Source organism: Camelina sativa, chromosome 11 (genome assembly GCF_000633955.1).
Source record: "Camelina sativa cultivar DH55 chromosome 11, Cs, whole genome shotgun sequence".
NCBI lineage: Eukaryota > Viridiplantae > Streptophyta > Magnoliopsida > Brassicales > Brassicaceae > Camelina > Camelina sativa.
The window spans coordinates 23,765,385-23,785,269 of NC_025695.1; the positions used below are offsets into that span (position 1 = coordinate 23,765,385).

At 34.7% G+C, this 19,885-nt stretch overlaps 1 protein-coding gene and 2 pseudogenes across 1 annotated transcript; 1 reads left to right on the forward strand and 2 right to left on the reverse strand.

Moving 5' to 3' along the window:
- Positions 221–2,444, reverse strand: LOC109127327 (annotated as a pseudogene).
- Positions 15,544–16,493, forward strand: LOC109127328 (annotated as a pseudogene).
- LOC104724133 lies at positions 17,341–18,102 on the reverse strand. Its single transcript, XM_010442581.2, has 2 exons — positions 17,760–18,102; positions 17,341–17,661 (listed from the first exon to the last, which is right to left on the reverse strand). Exons 1-2 carry the CDS (start codon positions 18,022–18,024, stop codon positions 17,501–17,503), a joined length of 426 nt encoding a protein of 141 aa, XP_010440883.1. The 5' UTR covers positions 18,025–18,102; the 3' UTR covers positions 17,341–17,500.

A 19,885-nucleotide genomic window follows, 5' to 3' on the forward strand; every position in this document is an offset into this window, starting at 1 on the left:
ACCATGGGAGTACCATCCTCCAAATAAGTTGGTGATGTTGTACGATAAAGATTGTGAATTGTTGGGTCCATCTTTGCTGCCCATGGGAACCGCAATTGACCATCTTCCTTGAACTCTGGTGGAAGTATGTCAGAAGGTGGACTTACATTACCCGTGATCTTTGCAGTCTCGGATGAAAGCAAAAATTTAGGGATTGGATCTTTTAAATCCAAAGGAATTTTTAGAGGCTTTCCCCAAGCTCAAGAGAAGGAACAAATGGAACAGGAGATTTTACCTCAGAGACATCAGCCAGAGCAGAATCTGTCATTTGAGCTGCAGACTTTGTGATAGCATTGGAGGCATCAACAACACCTATGGGTCGAACCGAAGTCATCCCAGGTAAGATTGGAATCTCCCCAGTGACAGATTCAATCGGTAAGGAGGTTGTAGATTGAAGAAGCGAACTCGGACTTAACGCATTACGTTGGTCCGGTGATATCGCTACCGTGATGTCAAGTTCAGTCACCATCAAAAAGGTAGACAACAGACAAATTGAGGAGGAGAAGAAGAAGAGAGGCTCGCCAGAATACTTTGTCGGCGAGAGCAGAAGGCGGATCCCGCCGAAAAGGGGATCGGGATTTGATTTAGGTTTTTGTCCTCGGTTAATGTGCCAGAGAGAAAAAAATGCTTAGAAATACTGTTTTTGTCTTCACCGTAACGTTCATGACAAAATGGTCGAGTCATACTGTTGCGAAGAATTTGAAACTGGTTCCCAGAAATCCTTATGCTTTCACCATGTTTCATATACATGTCCTCCCCAAGCAAACAATCAACACGGATAGTGGTGCAGCAGTCATCGCACGCATAAAACCCACCTTTTCTCGAATACACAATTTTTTTTTCGCATACCTCACACCAGCCGGAATGATCACTTGCCTCTTTCACCTTCCAAAATGTGAGGAAATGTTTGTCATGCTTATACCTTGCCCTGAATAGTAAGGTAGCACACCTAAAACATATAATATAATCACATTCGATGCAATTTAGTTTTCGATCCTCTTTTCTTTCAAAAGTGACTTCTTGGCAGATTTGACATATGGTTGATAATTCTTCTTCTCGCGATAAAGCTAGGAATAAAGGATGTTCGTGGCCTTGATATTCAAATGGTTCAGAAACCGAGGCACACCGTAGGTCTAGACTGTAACTCCTCTCTCCTACTCCTACAAGACTCTCATAGACGAAACCACAACTTTCACGTCCACAAAGATCACATCTGAAGCGACCATAACCCTCATAATTTCCATTACCGACTACCTTTAGCGTTAGTGGTCGAGGATGCAATGGATGATGTATCTTGCGAGGAGCATTCGCACATGTTTCATGGAGGAATAATAATTACCCTCGTAGATTGGAAGGACGCAAGCTTGACAACACGTGTCTTCTTCATAAACTTCACAAATCTTGATTTTCAGATGATGTCTATGAGAGAAATGGAATATTATTCCATCAGCTATAGTCTCAAATGGCTCCACAATGGTCTCGTCTTCTTCAGGTATTCCATCGAGATCCTCTCCATCCCACAAGTCTCTCCGAAATGCACATCTTGTATGGACAAAATAATCACTACACTTGTTACAAGTAAACGCACCATAATGCGTATCAACCTCTCGACGACAGACTCCACAAAACCATTTACCGTATGGAAGAGAAGAGATAAAAGAGATACGGTGGTGGTGACGAGATATTTTTATGACATGTGGCATAGGTGGGAATATATTCTTTAATCAGGCCACAAGCATTGCACGGGAGAAATGCTTGTTTGGGGAAAAAGGTGAGAGGATGGAGATGTTGTTTTCGGTGGTCTATAACAAAAGGTATTGACTTCATTGAACAAACCGGATCAAAGTGAGATTGTAAGTAGGACAATCATAACTTAGGTTATAGAGTAAATTCTCACAACAGGTGCAAGTCCTACAAGTCGAATGGTCAGAAATCCTAATGTATGGAGGACTAACAAGTTGAAGAGCTTGAAAAGGATAAGAAGGGTTATTGATCTCAAGTGGAGACTCCATACATTCTTTGTGGAACATTCTATGACATGTGACACAAAAATAATAGTTTGTGCCAAGATTGGAAATTTGGCATGCTCCGCAAGTGAATTGGTTATAGTCAGACTCTTTATTATTGCACCAAAAGAGAGGGACAACAGGGAGACTACAAATGTCGTTGTCGGGGCTGTCAGAATCAAGCAAATACTTGACTTGTTGATTAGTGCGTCTTGGACTAGGGAAGTGAGGAGAAGTAGTGAATGGGATAAAGCTTTTCGAAAATTTATCTTCTCGTTTTAACTCAACTTTGAAACGTAAAGAAGGACAAAGAGAAAGAGATTGACTAGGGAGGTCGATGCCCCTAAATTGAACTCTCTGTTGGAGATAAGAAATTGTATAAGAAAAACATTTTCCCATCAATTTCTCCCTCACAATATTCACCGGCTTAGGTCATGGTTGGTGATACCACCTCTTCTTCTCCTCCACCTTCCAATATATACAACTTAAAACGATGTGAATATTTCCTTTCGTTGGATTCTTGATTAATCCAATATATATAATTATATATAATAATGTTTCTAGTCTCTGTGTCTCACATAAAAAGTTGTATCTAACCACCTGACCAACTATGTTATGTTACTCGAAATTGAAAATTTAAACAAATATATTAAGAAGTCCCACTTGGAAACTATCGTAAAGGATGAGATCTTGGAAGTTGGGAACTCGAAAATCAAGAACAAATGTTTAAACCTCAAACGGAACTATTCAGACTCAACAAGACTTTATTACGAGAGGGTCTCAAGATGAAACAAAATATTATGATGACAGGTCGGATCTAACACATTCAAAGGTGGAAATAAGTTCTTTAATCATGTGACATACAATTTTCTTCAGGTCACAGTAAGGCTAGTGACATCTTTCAATTTCATATCATTCATACTTTAATAAAATGTACAATGAAATGTATGTAACCACATACCCACAAACCTAATTTTACTAATTTACATATATACTTTGGGAAGATCCCAAATACAATATTATCTCTAACGGCTAGAATGATGATCATGTTCCTTCCTCTCTAAATATTCTTTATATTTCCAGAGTTTTGAGAATGAACTTGGCTGTGGAATTTTGAGTTTGTTCCAAATAAGTAATGTAAGCACAAATCTTTCTGAACTAACAATTGATCTCGTAAGAAATTAAAATAATTCACGTAAAATAGATGAATGAAAGAGAGAAAAATGAATTTAGTGGATGAATATGAATAATTTAAGAGTCACTACCAAAAAATAAATGAATAATTTAAGAGTATTACAAGCTAAAAGAAAAAACTAAAAATTGTTCTATAGTATATTTTTTTTTTTTTAAAATCACACACAAATCTGATTAAAATGATTTCGATTTGTAAGATTTCTTTACTTCCCTATTAATACACAAAAATTATTTACTTCCATATAGTAAGATTTCTATTTCTATTTATTTTTCCCGTTAGGATAAAATTCTATATATAATAGCAAACTCATTTTTGAGGAATTGCTGATGTCATTTTTTTAATCCAACGAATGAGATTATTTTATTTTATCATCCTACGGTTTAGATCAAAGCTGATGTCGTTAATTTATTAAATGAAAAGGTGCTTCTCTTCCTTCCCCAAATCGTCGCTTCTTTTTGTTTAACCCTGCCGAATCAACGTTTCTCTATGCAAACACACCTGTTCAATTACCTCTTTTCAGATCTATATATTTGGAATTCGTTCATCTAGAACAAAGGTTTTGTAATGAACACAAGAATTAAAAGCACAACTCACTTTTATTTAGCTTAAGAAAATCTTTCAAAACTTAAGCTCTCAATCTCTCTTCTCACAAAACCTCATAAGTTATGTCACATCTCAACATATCCTTATATAACTCTTTTCTATTCCTAATCCTAGTAGGAACTATTAGTACTTAGATAATTCCTAAGTACATTAAACCCTATCTCTTTGTAAACACAACTATTCTAGGATTAGGACTTGTCTTCTAACTCAAGGCTTCTTCAAGCTTATCCTAACAATTTCCTCCTTAAGCTTGAAGACTGTCTTTGACAGGTCATGCACTCCCATGAGACTCCTCATCTCTCTGAACTTTGTCTTGTCTAAAGCTTTAGTAAGAATGTCGGCTCTTTGCTCATTTCCCGGAACATGTTCTACCTCAATCTGGCCATTCTCAACTCTTTCTCTTATAAAATGATAACGCCTGTGTATGTGCTTGCTTTTACCATGAAAAACAGGGTTCTTTGTAAGAGCAATCGCCGATTGATTATCAATTCGTATGATTACCTTCTCTTCTGCAGCTCCAGTGATCTCAACCAGTAAATCTTGTAACCAAACAGCTTGCTTAACCGCCTCGGTTCCAGCCATGAATTCCGCTTCGCAAGAGGACAATGTCACCACATCCTGCTTCTGTGAGCACCATGTTATCGGGCTATCACCAAGGTAAAAGATATGTCCTGAGGTGCTTCTTCCATCATCTTCATCAACATTATGACTACTGTCACTGTAGCCTATTAGCCGAGGCACCTTCTTTCGTCCATACGATAGTCCAAGAGTAGTGGTTCCCCTAAGATACCTCAAGCACTGCTTCATAGCTGCACCATGCGACACCCGTGGACTTTGCATATAAAGACTGAGAATCCCTACGCAGTACGATAGGTCCGGTCTAGTGTGCAAAAGATACCTTAGACATCCAACATGTTTCCTATATGTCGTTGCATCGATCTCCTTTTCCTTCTCTGCTTTAGACATCTTCAACTCTGGTTCCATTGGTATGAGCACAGAATTGCATTGTGCCATTCCGGATTCCTCCAAGATCCTTTGAGCATATCGAGCTTGACTCAACGTGATTCCGTCTTGGTGTTGGTTAACTTGCATCCCGAGGTAGTATGTCAGTCTTCCAAGGTCACTCATTTCAAATTTAGAAGCCATCTCCTCCTTAAATTTGTTAACCACAACCAGACTTGTTCCTGTTACAAACAAATCATCTACATAGACACCAATGATAAGTAAGTTAGAGCCAATGTTCTTCCGATACACCGAAGGTTCCTTTGAGCATTTTACGAACTGCAACTCCATTAAAATCTGATTTAGCTTATTGTTCCATGCTCTAGGTGCCTGTCTTAGTCCATATAAAGCTTTATGGAGCTTGTAGACCTTCCCTTCACTACCTCTTTTCTCAAACCCCTCTGGTTGTGATACATACAATGTTTCTTTAATCTCACCATGAAGGAAAGCTGTCTTGACATCAAGATGATGTATCTCCCAACTATGTGATGCAGCAAGATCAATTAGCAGTCTGATGGTTTCAATTCTAGCAACTGGAGCAAAAACTTCTTCAAAATCTACACCATACTTCTGCACATAACCTTTGGCAACAAGTCTTGCTTTATATTTGTTGATACTACCATCACTATTCCTTTTTAACTTGAACACCCATTTTAAACCGATTGATTTTGCTCCAAAGGGTAAATCGACCAGTTCCCATGTTCTAAGCTTCTCTATCGAAGCTATCTCTTCCTCACACGCTCGTGTCCACTCCTTAGATACCGTAGCTTCTTCAAAGCTCCTGGGTTCATTATTAAGTGTTAATAACAGAAACTCACCCTCTTCCTCTGCAAGTAAGACATATTCTTCTAAGTATTTTGGTTTAACACTTGGTCGTGTTGACTTCCGCAATATAGGTTCAGTCGAAATATCTGCAGGTAATGTTGCAGTCTCTTGTATTTGTTGCTCTGTTTCCTCTCCATCATCAAGAATTTCAACATTATCGGTCTCGCTTCTAGTATCTTCATCAATGTTCACAACTGCAGTCTCGTTTTTTCTGATATCTTGGAGTCCATGATTCCCAAATACGCCAAAATTGATTCTGAAACTCTCATCTGTTCCTTCATGTGCCACATTTTTAACCCAATTCCAACCTCTTGTTTCGTCGAACACTACATCTCGACTCACTACGATACGTCTCGTCTGTGGCTCCAGCAAGCGATACGCCTTAGAGCCAGGTTCGGTTCCCAGGTGAACTAACTCTCTTGTTCGATCATCCAACTTCTTTAGGTTCGGTTTCTCCACTTTGGCATAAGCAATACATCCGAAAATTCTAATGTGTTCTACTTTAGGTCTCTTGTCACGAAAAAGTTTATAAGGTGTCATGTCCTTCAATGCTCGTGTTGATACTCTGTTCAATAAGTAGGTCGAGTGTCTAAGAGCTTCTCCCCAAATATAGTTAGGCATGTTCATATGTTTTAAGATGCTTCTAGTCATCTCCATCAGGGTCCGTTTGCGTCTCTCTACAACACCATTCTGTTGTGGAGTGTATGGTGCTGTTAAGTGTCTCTTAATGCCTGCATTTTCACAAAATGAATTGAACTCTGTAGACACAAACTCTCCTCCTCTATCCGTTCTAAAGGTTTGAATCTTCTCAACCACATCCTTCTCAACCATAGCCTTGAACTTCTGAAATTTGTGAAAAGCTTCTCCTTTTTCTTTTAGTAGCATCGTCCACATGTATCGGGAGAAATCGTCAATGATCACGAAGACATATCTGTTCCTAGCAGGCGTACTTGGGGTAATAGGACCACAAAGATCTCCGTGTAAAAGTTCTAATCTTTGTTTAGCTCGAAACATAGTTGCCTGAGAGAATACCTGCCTTGTTTGCTTCCCAAGAAGACACGATCTACAGATTTCTTTTCCAGCATAAACCTTTGGTGCTCCTAAAACCAGTTCCTTCGCTAGCATTGATGTTAAGGTTGCATAATTGATGTGTTCTAACCTCGCATGCCACTTACTTGGCTCACTAACATCCACAAGAAACAAACTGGTATTGTCTTGAAATCTCATCTGAACTTTGTATAATCCGTTTTTAGACTTCTCTGTTCTTACGAGCAAGTTCCCTTCTTCATCTCTCATAGTCAAGTAGTTTCCTCTCATTCGAATATCACACCCTGCTTCGGTGGCCTGACCTAAGCTTATAATATTGCTCTTGAGATCATGAATGTAATACACGTCTGTTATAGTCCTTGATTTTCCATTCTGATCAACAAAAGCAATTGTTCCTTTTCCTCGAATATCAATCCTAGAGTCATCACCGAAACGGACTTTACCAGTTATAGAGCTGTCAAGTTTGTTGAAGTACCTTCTATCCCCAGTCATATGGTTGCTGGCTCCGTTGTCGAGATACCATATATTATCACTGCCTGCAATCGTCTCAACCTTACTTGATATACGATCCTTCTCGTATTTGCTTGGTATACAGTCTTTCTCATTAAGGTAGACAACTTCGTGCATCAACAATTCGTCTGCATCCTCTGTATCTTTATCTTTGTTGTTACTCTCTTCTGTTTCCTGTAACTTGAGCAAGCGATCTGGACAATGTGAAGCAAAATGGCCAGTTTGATCACATCGAAAACATGTAACTTGTGACATATTTCTTCCACCGTAGCGTCCTCTTCCTCGTCCTCTATAAAACGATCTTCCACCTCGACCTCGTCCTCTAAACCCTCCAGATTCATTACTGTAATCTCTGTATTGCTGATTAGTTTGTGAATCTCGGTATTGTTGACTCGGTTGTGATTCCGTGTACATCAGTTTTCCTTGTTCCTCTTGAACCTCCTCTTCTTCACGAATGCGTTCCTCATAAGCTTTCAGTCTGCCAACAATGTCTTCAAAGCTGATGGTGTTTAAGTCTAGAACTTGTTCTAGAGAAGCAACTATCTGAATGAATTTTTTCCGAGGAAGGCTGCTCAGAAACTTCTTGACTATCTTCGACTCTTCTATGTTAGCTCCTAGGGCAGCTGATTGTGAAGATATCGTGGATAACTTTCCTGAAAAATCATCAATAGTTTCAGATTCTTTCATCTTCAGTCTTTCAAACTCTGCCATCAAAGTTTGAAGTCTTGCTTCTCGAACTCTTTCAGCTCCAACGTTCCTAGATCGAATTGAATCCCACACTTTCTTAGCCGTATCAAGTTCTCCAACTTGAAGTGTTAAACTTCCCGGTATTGATTGGAATAATAAAGCCATAGCTATATCATTATGATCAGGATTAATCTGCTCGGTTTCAGGTTCGATGGCATCCCAGACTTTGTGTACTCGAAGAGTAATTCTCATGCCCACACGGTGTAATCAGTCGAGGTTAGCATAGGACAAACAATAGAAGGAGATCCTCCTCCTTCCTTAGGTCGTGATGTTGCTACGGTAAGCTCGGCCATGTTTTCTTGGTAAAAGACTCAAGCTCTGATACCAAATCTAGAACAAAGGTTTTGTAATGAACACAAGAATTAAAAGCACAACTCACTTTTATTTAGCTTAAGAAAATCTCTCAAAACTTAAGCTCTCAATCTCTCTTCTCACAAAACCTCATAAGTTATGTCACATCTCAACATATCCTTATATAACTCTTTTCTATTCCTAATCCTAGTAGGAACTATTAGTACTTAGATAACTCCTAAGTACATTAAACCCTATCTCTTTGTAAACACAATTATTCTAAGATTAGGACTTGTCTTCTAACTCAAGGCTTCTTCAAGCTTATCCCAACAGTTCAACCATTGCAGTTGTTCTGGTTTACAATCTATCTATATACTTTTTATTGGCGTAAATTACTGCAAGGAGTCTTTTATTCTCTCTTCTCATCCAATAACTATCCAGTATGTCTGGTGTAGATATGCGTATTCGTTGGTGTTTTAACAAATGTATTACAGAATAAATTCGACCCTTTTGATGTTTCTTATAGTTTCTAAACCCAGTCATCATTAATCTTTGTTTTGTAAACTTTTTGTTTCTTAAGTTTTTCAAATCTATCGTTTGTCCCTGACTTCGATTCGTTGATGGTAACTAGGCCTGCCATATTTTTGTATGGTTAATGTTTCAATTCTCAAATATATAGATTTTATATTTAGATTTTTTGTTTAATGTTCGATTAGATGTTAAAACGAAACAGATGTTCTTGCATTGCTTATGTTATGTACTTTTATGTGTGAAGTGAATTTGCGGAGAATCTGCGATATATAATCATCCGTTTACTTGCCATTCTATAAATCCAGTCTTTGTTTTCGTAAAAACCTCTTAATTGTAGTCAACAAGATGTGACACCATTACTACCATCGGTACCCTTTATTTATTTAGTTTGAAACAGAATTGCAATCTATTCGCAAACGGAGTGATGAGAATGAATCGTGGACTTTCGCTGCGAAGGTGTGTAACTTGTGAGAAAAAAAAGTCGCAACCAAAACCAACGGGTGCGTTGGTAGTGAATTTGCGGCGTCGTTGTGGCTAAAGGATTCAGAAGAAGGTTTTGCAAATTTGATTCCGTATCTAAAGGATTTACAATACAATCACGAAAAACTTTATAATTCAGAGGAGTAGCCCTGGGATTTTAAACCGAACCGAACCGAACCGAACCGATATTTTTGGTGTTCGGTTCGGTTTCGGTTATGGCGGCTGAACCGATCGGTATAATTTTTTTTTTCAAAAAAACCGAAATATTTCGGTTATTTCGGTTCGCCTATCGGTTAACCGATTTTTTTTTAATTTTTTTTTAAATTTTTTTTTAACTTTTTTTAGTAAAAAACTAATAAAACCGAAATTTACCCTAAAATAACCGAAATAACCAAAACCGAAAAAACCGAAATATTTGAAGTAAAACCGAAAAACCCGAAGTTATCTCTAAATAACCGAAAAATCCGATTTTTTCATGTTTTTAATCAAATTTCGGTTAATTTCGGTTTTGAAATTTTAAAACCGAATTAACCGAGAAACCGAATTAGCCGAACCGAAATATATTTTGGTTAAATTCGGTAAGATTTTCAAAATTCAAAAAAACGGATAAACCAAAATAATCAAACCGAATTCACCGAAATAACCGAAGTCCCAGACCTACAGAGGAGGGACTGCTGAGGTCATAATAATAATCTAACGGTTGAGAACTAGGAGAAAACAATGAAAGCAAGAGTCGCCTCTTTCAAAACGAACAGTCGAGATTGTTTTATGAAAGTAAAAGTCGCCTCTTTTGTTAAAACAAAACGAACGGTCTTTCCCGAAACAGTTCTTCTCTACAATCTAAAAGACATAACCCTGCTGAGTTGCCTCTTTTCAGAATTTATATATATTTATCAATGAACTCTTTTAATTTTTGTCCTCCTCTGTTATTCATTCGACGGTTTCGCATGTTGAAAATATTTGAACAACTGAAACTAACAATCAAACGGTACAAAAGTGATCTAAATAATTTTCACATTTTCCAGTGAGTGTGTGCAACGTTGCCTAATTTCGCCTCCATGTATTATTTCGCCGCCAGTACAGAATCTTACCATCGCTACTCATTTCGATCGCCTCTAGGGTGACCCCTGTTCTGTATTATATTCTCTGCTTATCTTCTTGTGAAGTCTTGCTTTATCTCTTCTTCTTATATCAAGTGAGTTCTGTTTCAAAAAACATCGTTTAATTGACTGTAAAATGTAGCCACTGTTTAATAGATTCGTTGGTTCTTGAGTTATACATTTCGTGTGTGACTTTGTATGATTAGTTTCTGCTCTGTTTTAGAATCCCTGATTTGGTACTACATTCACTCATCACTGCTGATCTGGGTTCGAACTCTGATTCTCCTTATCGTGTATACGTGGTGTAATTATGACTTTATTTTCGTGGTATAATCATACGATGCTTACTTTATACGTATTTTCAGCAGCATGCCGTTAATGGAAAAAGAGGTGAAATTTCATAACGTTTATTTAAAAGCTTTAGCCTTTAGGTTGGGTTCATTCGCGGTGGTTGTGGAGGAAGGTTTGAACGTTTGCTGACCAAGGGCTTTTCCATCTTCAATGTTTGTGATTCTTCCTTTATGTAAGTCTTCGTTGATATATATTAAAAGGCCCGTTGACGTGTGAGTCTTCCTCTATGTTTGTGATTCATCCTTATCGTTGGGTGGTCATTTGTTCTCGTCTCTTAATTTTTTTCTTTTCCATGTTAGTACATGTCAAATGCAATTCTGTTAATTTTCTTAACGTGTATTTTTAAAACTTGCAACAGTGGCGATGGCGACATTGTTCTCTTTTATGTAACCTTACCTCTTCTGTGTCTCTTAATTATTTTCCAACGTAACAATTAAACTCACCAGTAATCCTTTGACTTGTACGTTCTGATAAGAATGTAATTCTTAAAATTATATGGAAATCTGCAGAAGGAAGTCACTTTCATTCCGACAGATGGAGAACTATATTGGTTAGTCCTTGAATGGGGATCAATTCATCATACCCTCTGAGTTAGTCGTTTAGTCCACTAATTGTTGTAAAGGCATGTTAATATATAAAGCCATATGTTGATTTTCTGATATTATTAACCATCATTGTAATATACTGTTTAGATTGACTTTGATGAATTAGTTCATTTGCTGATTACAACCTCATTTTTGTTTGGATTTGATACGGACTGAGTTTTTTTTAGTTAGATCATCAGTGTTTCTGATTTTCATCATTTTCGTATGCAGTATTATCGACAGTAGAACTGTTGTTGTTATCAATCCGTTTGATATGATATAGCAGCTTTGCTTCGAAAAGTTTTTATTCTAATCAACGACTTTTTTTTCTTATCTTTCTTAAGTTAATAAACAATGATTCTTCGCTTTCAAAACAAAAACTTCTTCGTACAAGGGGTCATGAAACTGTTTGATGAAGGGGGGAGATTTCTCTGTTTCCAGACATAAAGAGTGTTAAGTTTTTTGTTGGAAGAGACATGATTTCGATTTCTTTATTATCATATTGTATTCCTATATGGTATAGAACAGCTCTACAGGATCAAATCTAAGGTATAATAAGATAATTAAAATATATTGGCCCGTTATTACAAAAATAAAATAAATATATGAAATAATTAACAGATGTTTAGCCATTTTATCTGTTTGTGTTGAAACTATAAAAGGATATTATGATTCTTTATATTATAAATATTATGGGTGTTGTCTAACTCCCCTACCCTTGACGATGAGAAGGAGAGTAGTCAGAAAGGCATGTATGTAATTGAATCGGTGTTTCAAATGAAAAAGTCTTTCAGAAAGTCTGTCGCGGGTCCAGTATCATTTATTTTCAACTATTCAATTCAATGAACCAGAAGTAATAACAACAAAGCTGCGAACCTTTTAGAGAAAAAATAATTTACAGGCCCAAAAAACCTTTGTGAACATTTTTCCTGAGGTCTTTCTTTTTAAAAATATTTTTTTGTAAAAACACTCGTATTTTTCTTCTTCGTAAATATAATAATGCTCGATGTGGGAGACTTTACTAAGAGTAGAACAATGTTACGATTTCTACTTAACATGCTGCAACAATTAAAATTTATATTTCATCCAAGGATTATTATACCAATTGAACTAATTTAGTTGGAAACGCCTATGTGTATATTTAATTTTTAGAATATTCTTTGGATGTTTGATTAGATGGCAAAGTATTTTGCATAATTCGAAATGGTTTATCTGTTATGGATTATGATGAGCGTAAGTCGAATACATTGCCTTTGGCATTGTTTATGTCTTTTTAGGTTTATAGTTTAAAAATTGTAACAGTGTTGTTTTGGAAACGTTGTTGTATACTTGTTTGTATTTGGCAGATAAAAATCCATGTCACTGGTAAATAAGTAATGTTGCTTTTTATGCGTTGTGGTTTGGTTACTACCTAATTGTGTCTACTAGGTTGCTACATAATTTCTTTTGCAGCTTATGCATCTTCAAATTATAAGTAAATATTGGAGAAAATAAAGGGAAATTTTGACGAAAGTGTTAATTTCATCATTTTAAAATTTGTAACTACGAAATATAAAGGTGACCAAGAAATAAGTTTGCATAAAGTACCATAGAGTACCATCGTTCCTTTTGATTCTTAAATAAAAAAATAAATAACTGGTGAGCATCTTAAAATTTAAGTGAACATATTTCATACATCATTTTATATATTCTTAATTGATGAAATACATATGTATTTAGATTTTATTTTTGCTTTACTGAAAAAAGATATTTGTAATAAGTACATATGTATAATGTTAATTCAGATCTTAATTTTAACGTATAAGAGTTTAATTAGTTGGACAACATGCATAACTATCATGGCATTGTATTGGCAATATGCTAGAATTGAGTATATATATGCCTATATAGTATACTAGAATTTGTACATGTACACGTGCAAGATTTTAATTTAAAATATTTCTTATCAATAGAAATTGTTGAGCTCTAATATAATCATTCCAACTTTTGAGTATAAATATATAACTCACTTTACTTAGTGATATACAACATACATATTTTTTAAGATAATATTTCTTTGTTATATCTATTTGTGATTTTATGTGGGATTTTAGTTAAATTTTTTATCAATAAGAATTATTGAATATGAATATAATTTGAAGATTAAAAGATAAATCTATATAAATGGCATACTTATTTTACTAATCTATATATAACATATATTGACTAGTGTCGCAATAATATTGTCGACAATCTTCTGACCTTTTATCTTTAAAAGAGTTTATTCCATATTCATATCCCATGAAAACATAATTTTAAAAGTTCTAGAGTCAATGTCGATTGTTGACCTAATTATAGAGACCATTTAAACATATAGATATCTTACATTAAACGCGAATATACAAAGTTTCATGAACAGTTTTATTGCTATGTCGCTACAATGAGGTTGTCCAAATGCATCATCTGCCATAATAGAATTTTAGACTAAGTCAAGAATGCTTAAATGATGTAACATTTAAACCCCACAATGAATATCTATTCACTAATTCAAGCTACATATTTTTCTAAAATCTCATATGTTATTTGCAGATGTTAAGTTTGTGGTGCAACCCCAGCTTCGTCTTCTCAAAAAAAAACATAGTATACTTTAAATATGTTGTTTTTGCCAATGTTTTGGGTTAAAAGCATTTGATAATATATATATATATATATATATCTATATACATATATGTGTTATATTTGTTATATATGTTTTATATCATGTTATAAAATTGTAGCTTCAGTTGATAATATACCTTATAAGATATGCTACACAAATCACATGCCACTTTTTGTAACGACTTGCATATCATTTTTTCTAAATTTCCTAACCATTGATTTTGTTTTTTTAGATAGATTATTTTTTTTTTAATTCTTTTTCATAGTTTTCCAAAAAAAAAAAAGTGTGCCCCTTACAATGTATTTGTTTTAGATCAAAACTTTTAAGTTAAGTTAAGTTAAGTAATTAATTTTTTCTTTCTTATAAGAAAAATTTAATAATAAATCTTTATGGTATATGTTTCTTAGAAATTAATGTTTCACTTCAATTTTATTTTTATGTTTAGATTTTTATAAATACAATTACATAACTTGTTTATTTACTCCACCATGCATTAGAATCTTACTTACATTCTAAAACTCATTAACCCATTCTAGATTTTGGAATATAATCATTTTTTAGTTATAATTTTAATTATAACATTATTACTAAAACAAATTTATAGTATTATTTTTACTATTTTAAAATTTTTATTTAATTTACTTAATTCATTTTTAGATAGTTATTATTTTTATTATTTACTAATTATTGTTTATTCTATTTTAAAATTTAATTAATTTTAGTTCATTCGTTTTTTATTTATTTTTTACTATTATTAATTATAATTAATAAATATGCAATAAATGAATATTAAAAATAAGATTTTTTATGCAAAATAAAAATTGATTAAGTGGATGATGATGTGGGGGAAAGAGAAATGAATAAAGTTAACTTTATATATATAGATATATTATAACATCAATTGTAACTTAAAACGGGCAGTAGTATATATATATATATATATATATATATATTATGTTTATAAATGAGCTCATGACTTTGGAACATTTCTATTTTTGCTGATAAATGTCCCTATATATGTTGGAATAAAACATAAATAACAATGGAGTTTGTAATTTCATTGAGATAAGATGTGGTTATAACAACACAAATTAAAGCCAAGCTGACAACTCCAATGTCGAGGAAGCTAAGAAAAACTGTTAGGCACTCCTCATTTATGTATATACAATTATACATCTTAACACATTCAAATAAAAAGTGATTAAAATTATAAATGTTCTCAACAAAACCTGATAAATTAGAAAAGTGAATAGCCGTAGAACCAGTTTAGAAATTCCATAATCGAAATATTCTCAATAAGAAAATTATTATCATTTTTTTCTTTCTAAAACATAACTAATGTTAATCTTTTCAAACACTTTCATTTTCCCGTGCGGCAACGCACGAACCGGATTCCTAGTAGAAATAATATATTATCTCGATTTATATCATGGAGTCAAATGTCATAATGCCCGTCTCCTAAGAAAAGAATTTCATATATTACGGCGGAAGAAGGCACCCTAGTACGAGCAGCAGATGACCTAAATCAAGCTAATTTTTGCCTACGACGAACTTTTAATAGAAGCAATCTCTTCCGAAATCATTACAGGTATATATGCCTGCTCAGAAAGAGACTTGCAATATAAGTATGAACGATAACATCAATCATGATCAGATTGCAATAGAAGCAAACTCGTCAGAGATCATCATAGATATGCCTGATGAGAAAGAGACTTGCAATATCTGTTTGAACGATGACATTAATGCTGATCAAATGTTCTCCATTGATAACTGTGGTCATATGTTTTGTTCTAAATGTGTGAAAAGTCATATAGAGGTGAGACTAGCCATGGGAAGTGTAATGACATGTCCTGGTTATCAATGCAAATCTAGGTTGACTTATAGATATTGTGTCAACCTTTTGACACCTAAACTAAAAAAGATGTGGGGCAAAAGGATAAAAAAAGATAAGATTCCTGTAACGAAAAGAGTTTACTGTCCAAACCCGAGGTGCTCGACTTTAATGTCGGAAACCAATCTCTTTGGACTTATTGGAGTTAGGAGATGCTGTGTAAAATGCGGTGAACCCTTTTGCATCAACTGCAAAGTTCCTTGGCATAATAACTTGTCGTGCGACCAGTACAAGTGGCTACATCCAAATCCTACAGAATATGATGGAATGCTAAAATCTCTAGCAAATGAGAAATTGTGGCGTCAATGCAGAAAATGTAAACACATGATTGAACTTGCTCATGGATGCGTCAGTGTAATTTGCAGGTATGTATCATCATCTCTAATTCACAGATAGTACTTTTTGGATTTTATTGATTATGAATTTTTTTTTGTTTCAACACAAGTTACTTGATAACTGGCAGATGTTGACATAATTTTTGCTACCGATGTGGAGCCGATGCTGGAGGTTGCTGGCATGGTCATGGCTTTCCTGTTACGGATAATTTTATTTTGACAATACGTTGTTGTTTGTGCTGCATTTTTCTTTTGTTTCTGATGATAATCGCTATTGTTGTTGTTATTATAAAATTCCTCATAAGACGGTTCTCATAATAAAGACGGTTTTGGCATAGAAATAGCAAAAAAAGGATTTGTGGATTGTTTCCAATGATTACAATCAAGCTTGGTTTTAATTATACATGCAAGGACTAGCTTTAAGTAGGAAATGACTAGCATAGACCATATAATTAAAGATCAAATTTTTTGCATAAGTTTAGTGCATAAACCAAAGCAGGCTTTTGAGTTTAGTTTAACCTGAAACTATATGAGCCGAACTTCTAAATAACAAGATTCCAAAAACATTTAAGAGAAAAGAGAAGGCAGTCCATTTTGTGTTAGAATCTGCTCTTGTAAAAATCCATTAATCTTTTCGTACAGAGCATAATGATGGGTGTGTTTCATGACAAAGAAAGTGAAACATAATTGGACGAGAGAGAGTGAAAATCTGAAGCAAAACTTCATTAATTATAGTGGATTAAACACAAAAGGATCTGAAATAAATCCAATCGTGTTATTTCAACTTCCAAGTTTCTCCGAAAGAAATTTGAAACCCGCTAAATCAACGATCATGATCTTTTGTAATGAACAGCCAAGATTAAAAATAAATCTAACCAGGTTTTCTCCCGGTGCGTTTATCCAAATAAGAATAATTATGTTAAAAATAATATATTTTTTTTTTTTTTTGGAAACTTGAAAATGGTAATGTATTTTTTAAAAACACATGTCATATATAGGACATATGATGATCTGATATTGCGATGGATATTAAGTTGGCGTTGCGTTTTGAAATTGTGGTGGCTTAATTGATGGTCAATGGTTGATGTATACGGTCAACGGTTTAGCTCGACATGTAATTTTCCAAGGAAATGCTCGATAAATAAGAAGATAAAGAAAGGTACGATTCAATATTTTGTACGGTTTTAAATAACACATACATACTTTTTGGTATATGTCTTGACGTTAGGATACAATAAGCGTCCACATCACATTACATCACATTGAGAATATTGTCTATAATCCTTTAGAGTTGTATATAGTTAAATTTGTAAATTGTATAGAATTTATCCTAATATGGACCGAAGAAGACGAGTTTTCCATCCATGGCCTACCCGAGCTTTACTCTTTCTTATTCCTTCGACTTTTTCCAATGGCCGTGGCTCTTTCTTGCACATCAAGAAATTTGTTACATCCATTGAACCTATCTTCTCCTCTGGATGCAAAGCTAACACCAAAACAATGATAAGCAATTAAACAATAAAGTTAAATCAATCGAGAATTCACGTGACTCCGGAAAACAAGTAAAGAGTGCGGTAGAAATACTGTTGAATCCGGCATTAATGGAGTAGAAAATAAAGTTATCGACATCAAACCCTAGAACCGGGATCCTGCCTTGACGAGCATAGGCTTTCAAAGTTGTGTTGATAACAGTTGAAACTTCATCTTCTTCGTTGGCCAAAAACCTTATAGGACCAACACTTCCAAGAACATTCACACTCACCAACAACAACTTGTTGTTCTTCCCTTTCATCACTCTTTTTACATTCGCAATTCTGTTCATCTCCTTCTTCTTTGTAGTATAGACCATTGAAGAAGAATGAAACTCACTTGCTTATTGCTTGCGTTTTATAGAGGCACAAAGGAAGAGAAGAAGGACATCATAAAAGGTAAGTACATGTTATGAGTTTCATCCATTGGTACTCGATTAAGAAGAACCTTATAATATGCTTGCATTCATATCAAGGTTCCAACACGATAGTATAGAAAGCTTCTCCGTCAAGGCCACAAATTTTCTATTTATGGGGGTTATTCATAAAAATGTGAAGAACCACTAAAGGGAGTCTAAATTTGTTATTAAATTGATGGTTACTGGTGAGTAGTTTAGTTTATAATATATCTGTGCTTATAGAAAAATTGAGAATCTAATACTATTAGCTTGTTGGCTCAAATGTGGAAGCATCACGGATGGTGAGGCAGAGAGATGAGTGGAACTGTGGAATCTCTATTCCACCACACAACATTGTTTTTTATCATTTCTACAATTAATGTGATGGAGAGTTTAGTGAAAGAATCAGTCAACATTTCCTCCCATGCAAAATATCAATAATGGCAACTAGAATATAGAAAGTAGTAGTAACATGTAAGCTAAATGTTTCATTATTATATATAAATGTGGATCAGTTAGGTGTATAACCATATTATGGTGGAGATTAGGCAAATCACTATGGCTCCCTTAGCCTCCTTTTAACTTTCTCAAAATGACTCTAATCTTTACATGTTTGGATTTAGGTAGCAAATATTTATGCATTTCAGGCGAAATATTATTAAGAAACAGGTGATATATATGTCGCAGGAAATGTACGTAATTCGGATCAATAGGGAAATAAATTAAGTAACAACAAATATTAATAAACTGTACTGATCATTTTTTTTATGAAATGGCATGGTACGTTTGGATAACGATATTGCGGGACAGGTTTGTTCGGTGTCCAAATCATATTAATTGTGGTGCACGATATATATTATTAGTGTAGGTTAATTATAACGCATAGGTTATCTGGTTTTCTTTTCTATTTTGAATTTTGATCGTATATATATTTCATATTTTATACTTTGTAAAAAAACAGTAAAGGTGAAAAAAAATTGATTGATAAACTCGAGGTTAAATCCTGACGCCAACTAGTTTCACCTTCACCAGCGTCGAAAAATATTATCGTGAAGGAGTTCTCGATAACTGTATTTGAGAGAGTTTTAAAAATTAGGATTTTTTAAAAATAAAATTTCGTTTTCCTATTTGCTTGTAACAAAGCTTGTTCTTATTTCTGATATATGGTACTCCCGTCGAATTATTTACCTATCTTCTCAACCAACCTCTTGTAAGAGTGCTAGTAGTTAACATTGTTTGAAAGAAATGAAGTATGTGTTTGCCCAATAAAAAAAGGACACATAGGAAATACTTCAAGATATTACACGTGGTTTATGATGAGAGCATGGACAGCTCAACCGAACCACACAAACCTGAGGAGCAGTTTGAACCAGAGAAAGCACCGGAAGAGCAGCTTGTACCAGCGGAAGCATCAAAGGAGCAGCTTGTACCGGAAGAGGCATTGATCATTCCGGCGGGTCCAATAACAAGGTCACGGTCCAAGAGGTTCAACCAAGCCATCCAAGAACTACTCAAGGAGCTAGACAAGAAGCTAGAAGACGTGGCTCAAACCACTATGACATTGCTCACAACTCAAGGTGCTCGTTAAAGGGTAAAATGTTGCTTTGGTGCTCTTTTTCCCTTGGTCAAGTTTTGTCCCATTGGGTTTTCTTGACAAGGTTTTTAATGAGGCCTAAGTAACATTTTCAAGTCCCCTTTGCCAGCCCAAGTCGTGGTCCAAGGTCCATTACAAAAGCCTTGGCCCATTTTCTTTCTATCTCTTTGCATTTATTGTTTTGTAATT

Coding starts and splice junctions, on each gene's coding strand:
- LOC104724133 (XM_010442581.2), bottom strand. CDS start 18,024: ATGGTCTATACTACAAAGAAGAAGGAGATGAACAGAATTGCGAATGTA. Junction 17,662..17,759: donor CATTAATGCCGGATTCAACA/GTATTTCTACCG, acceptor TTTTGGTGTTAG/CTTTGCATCCAGAGGAGAAG.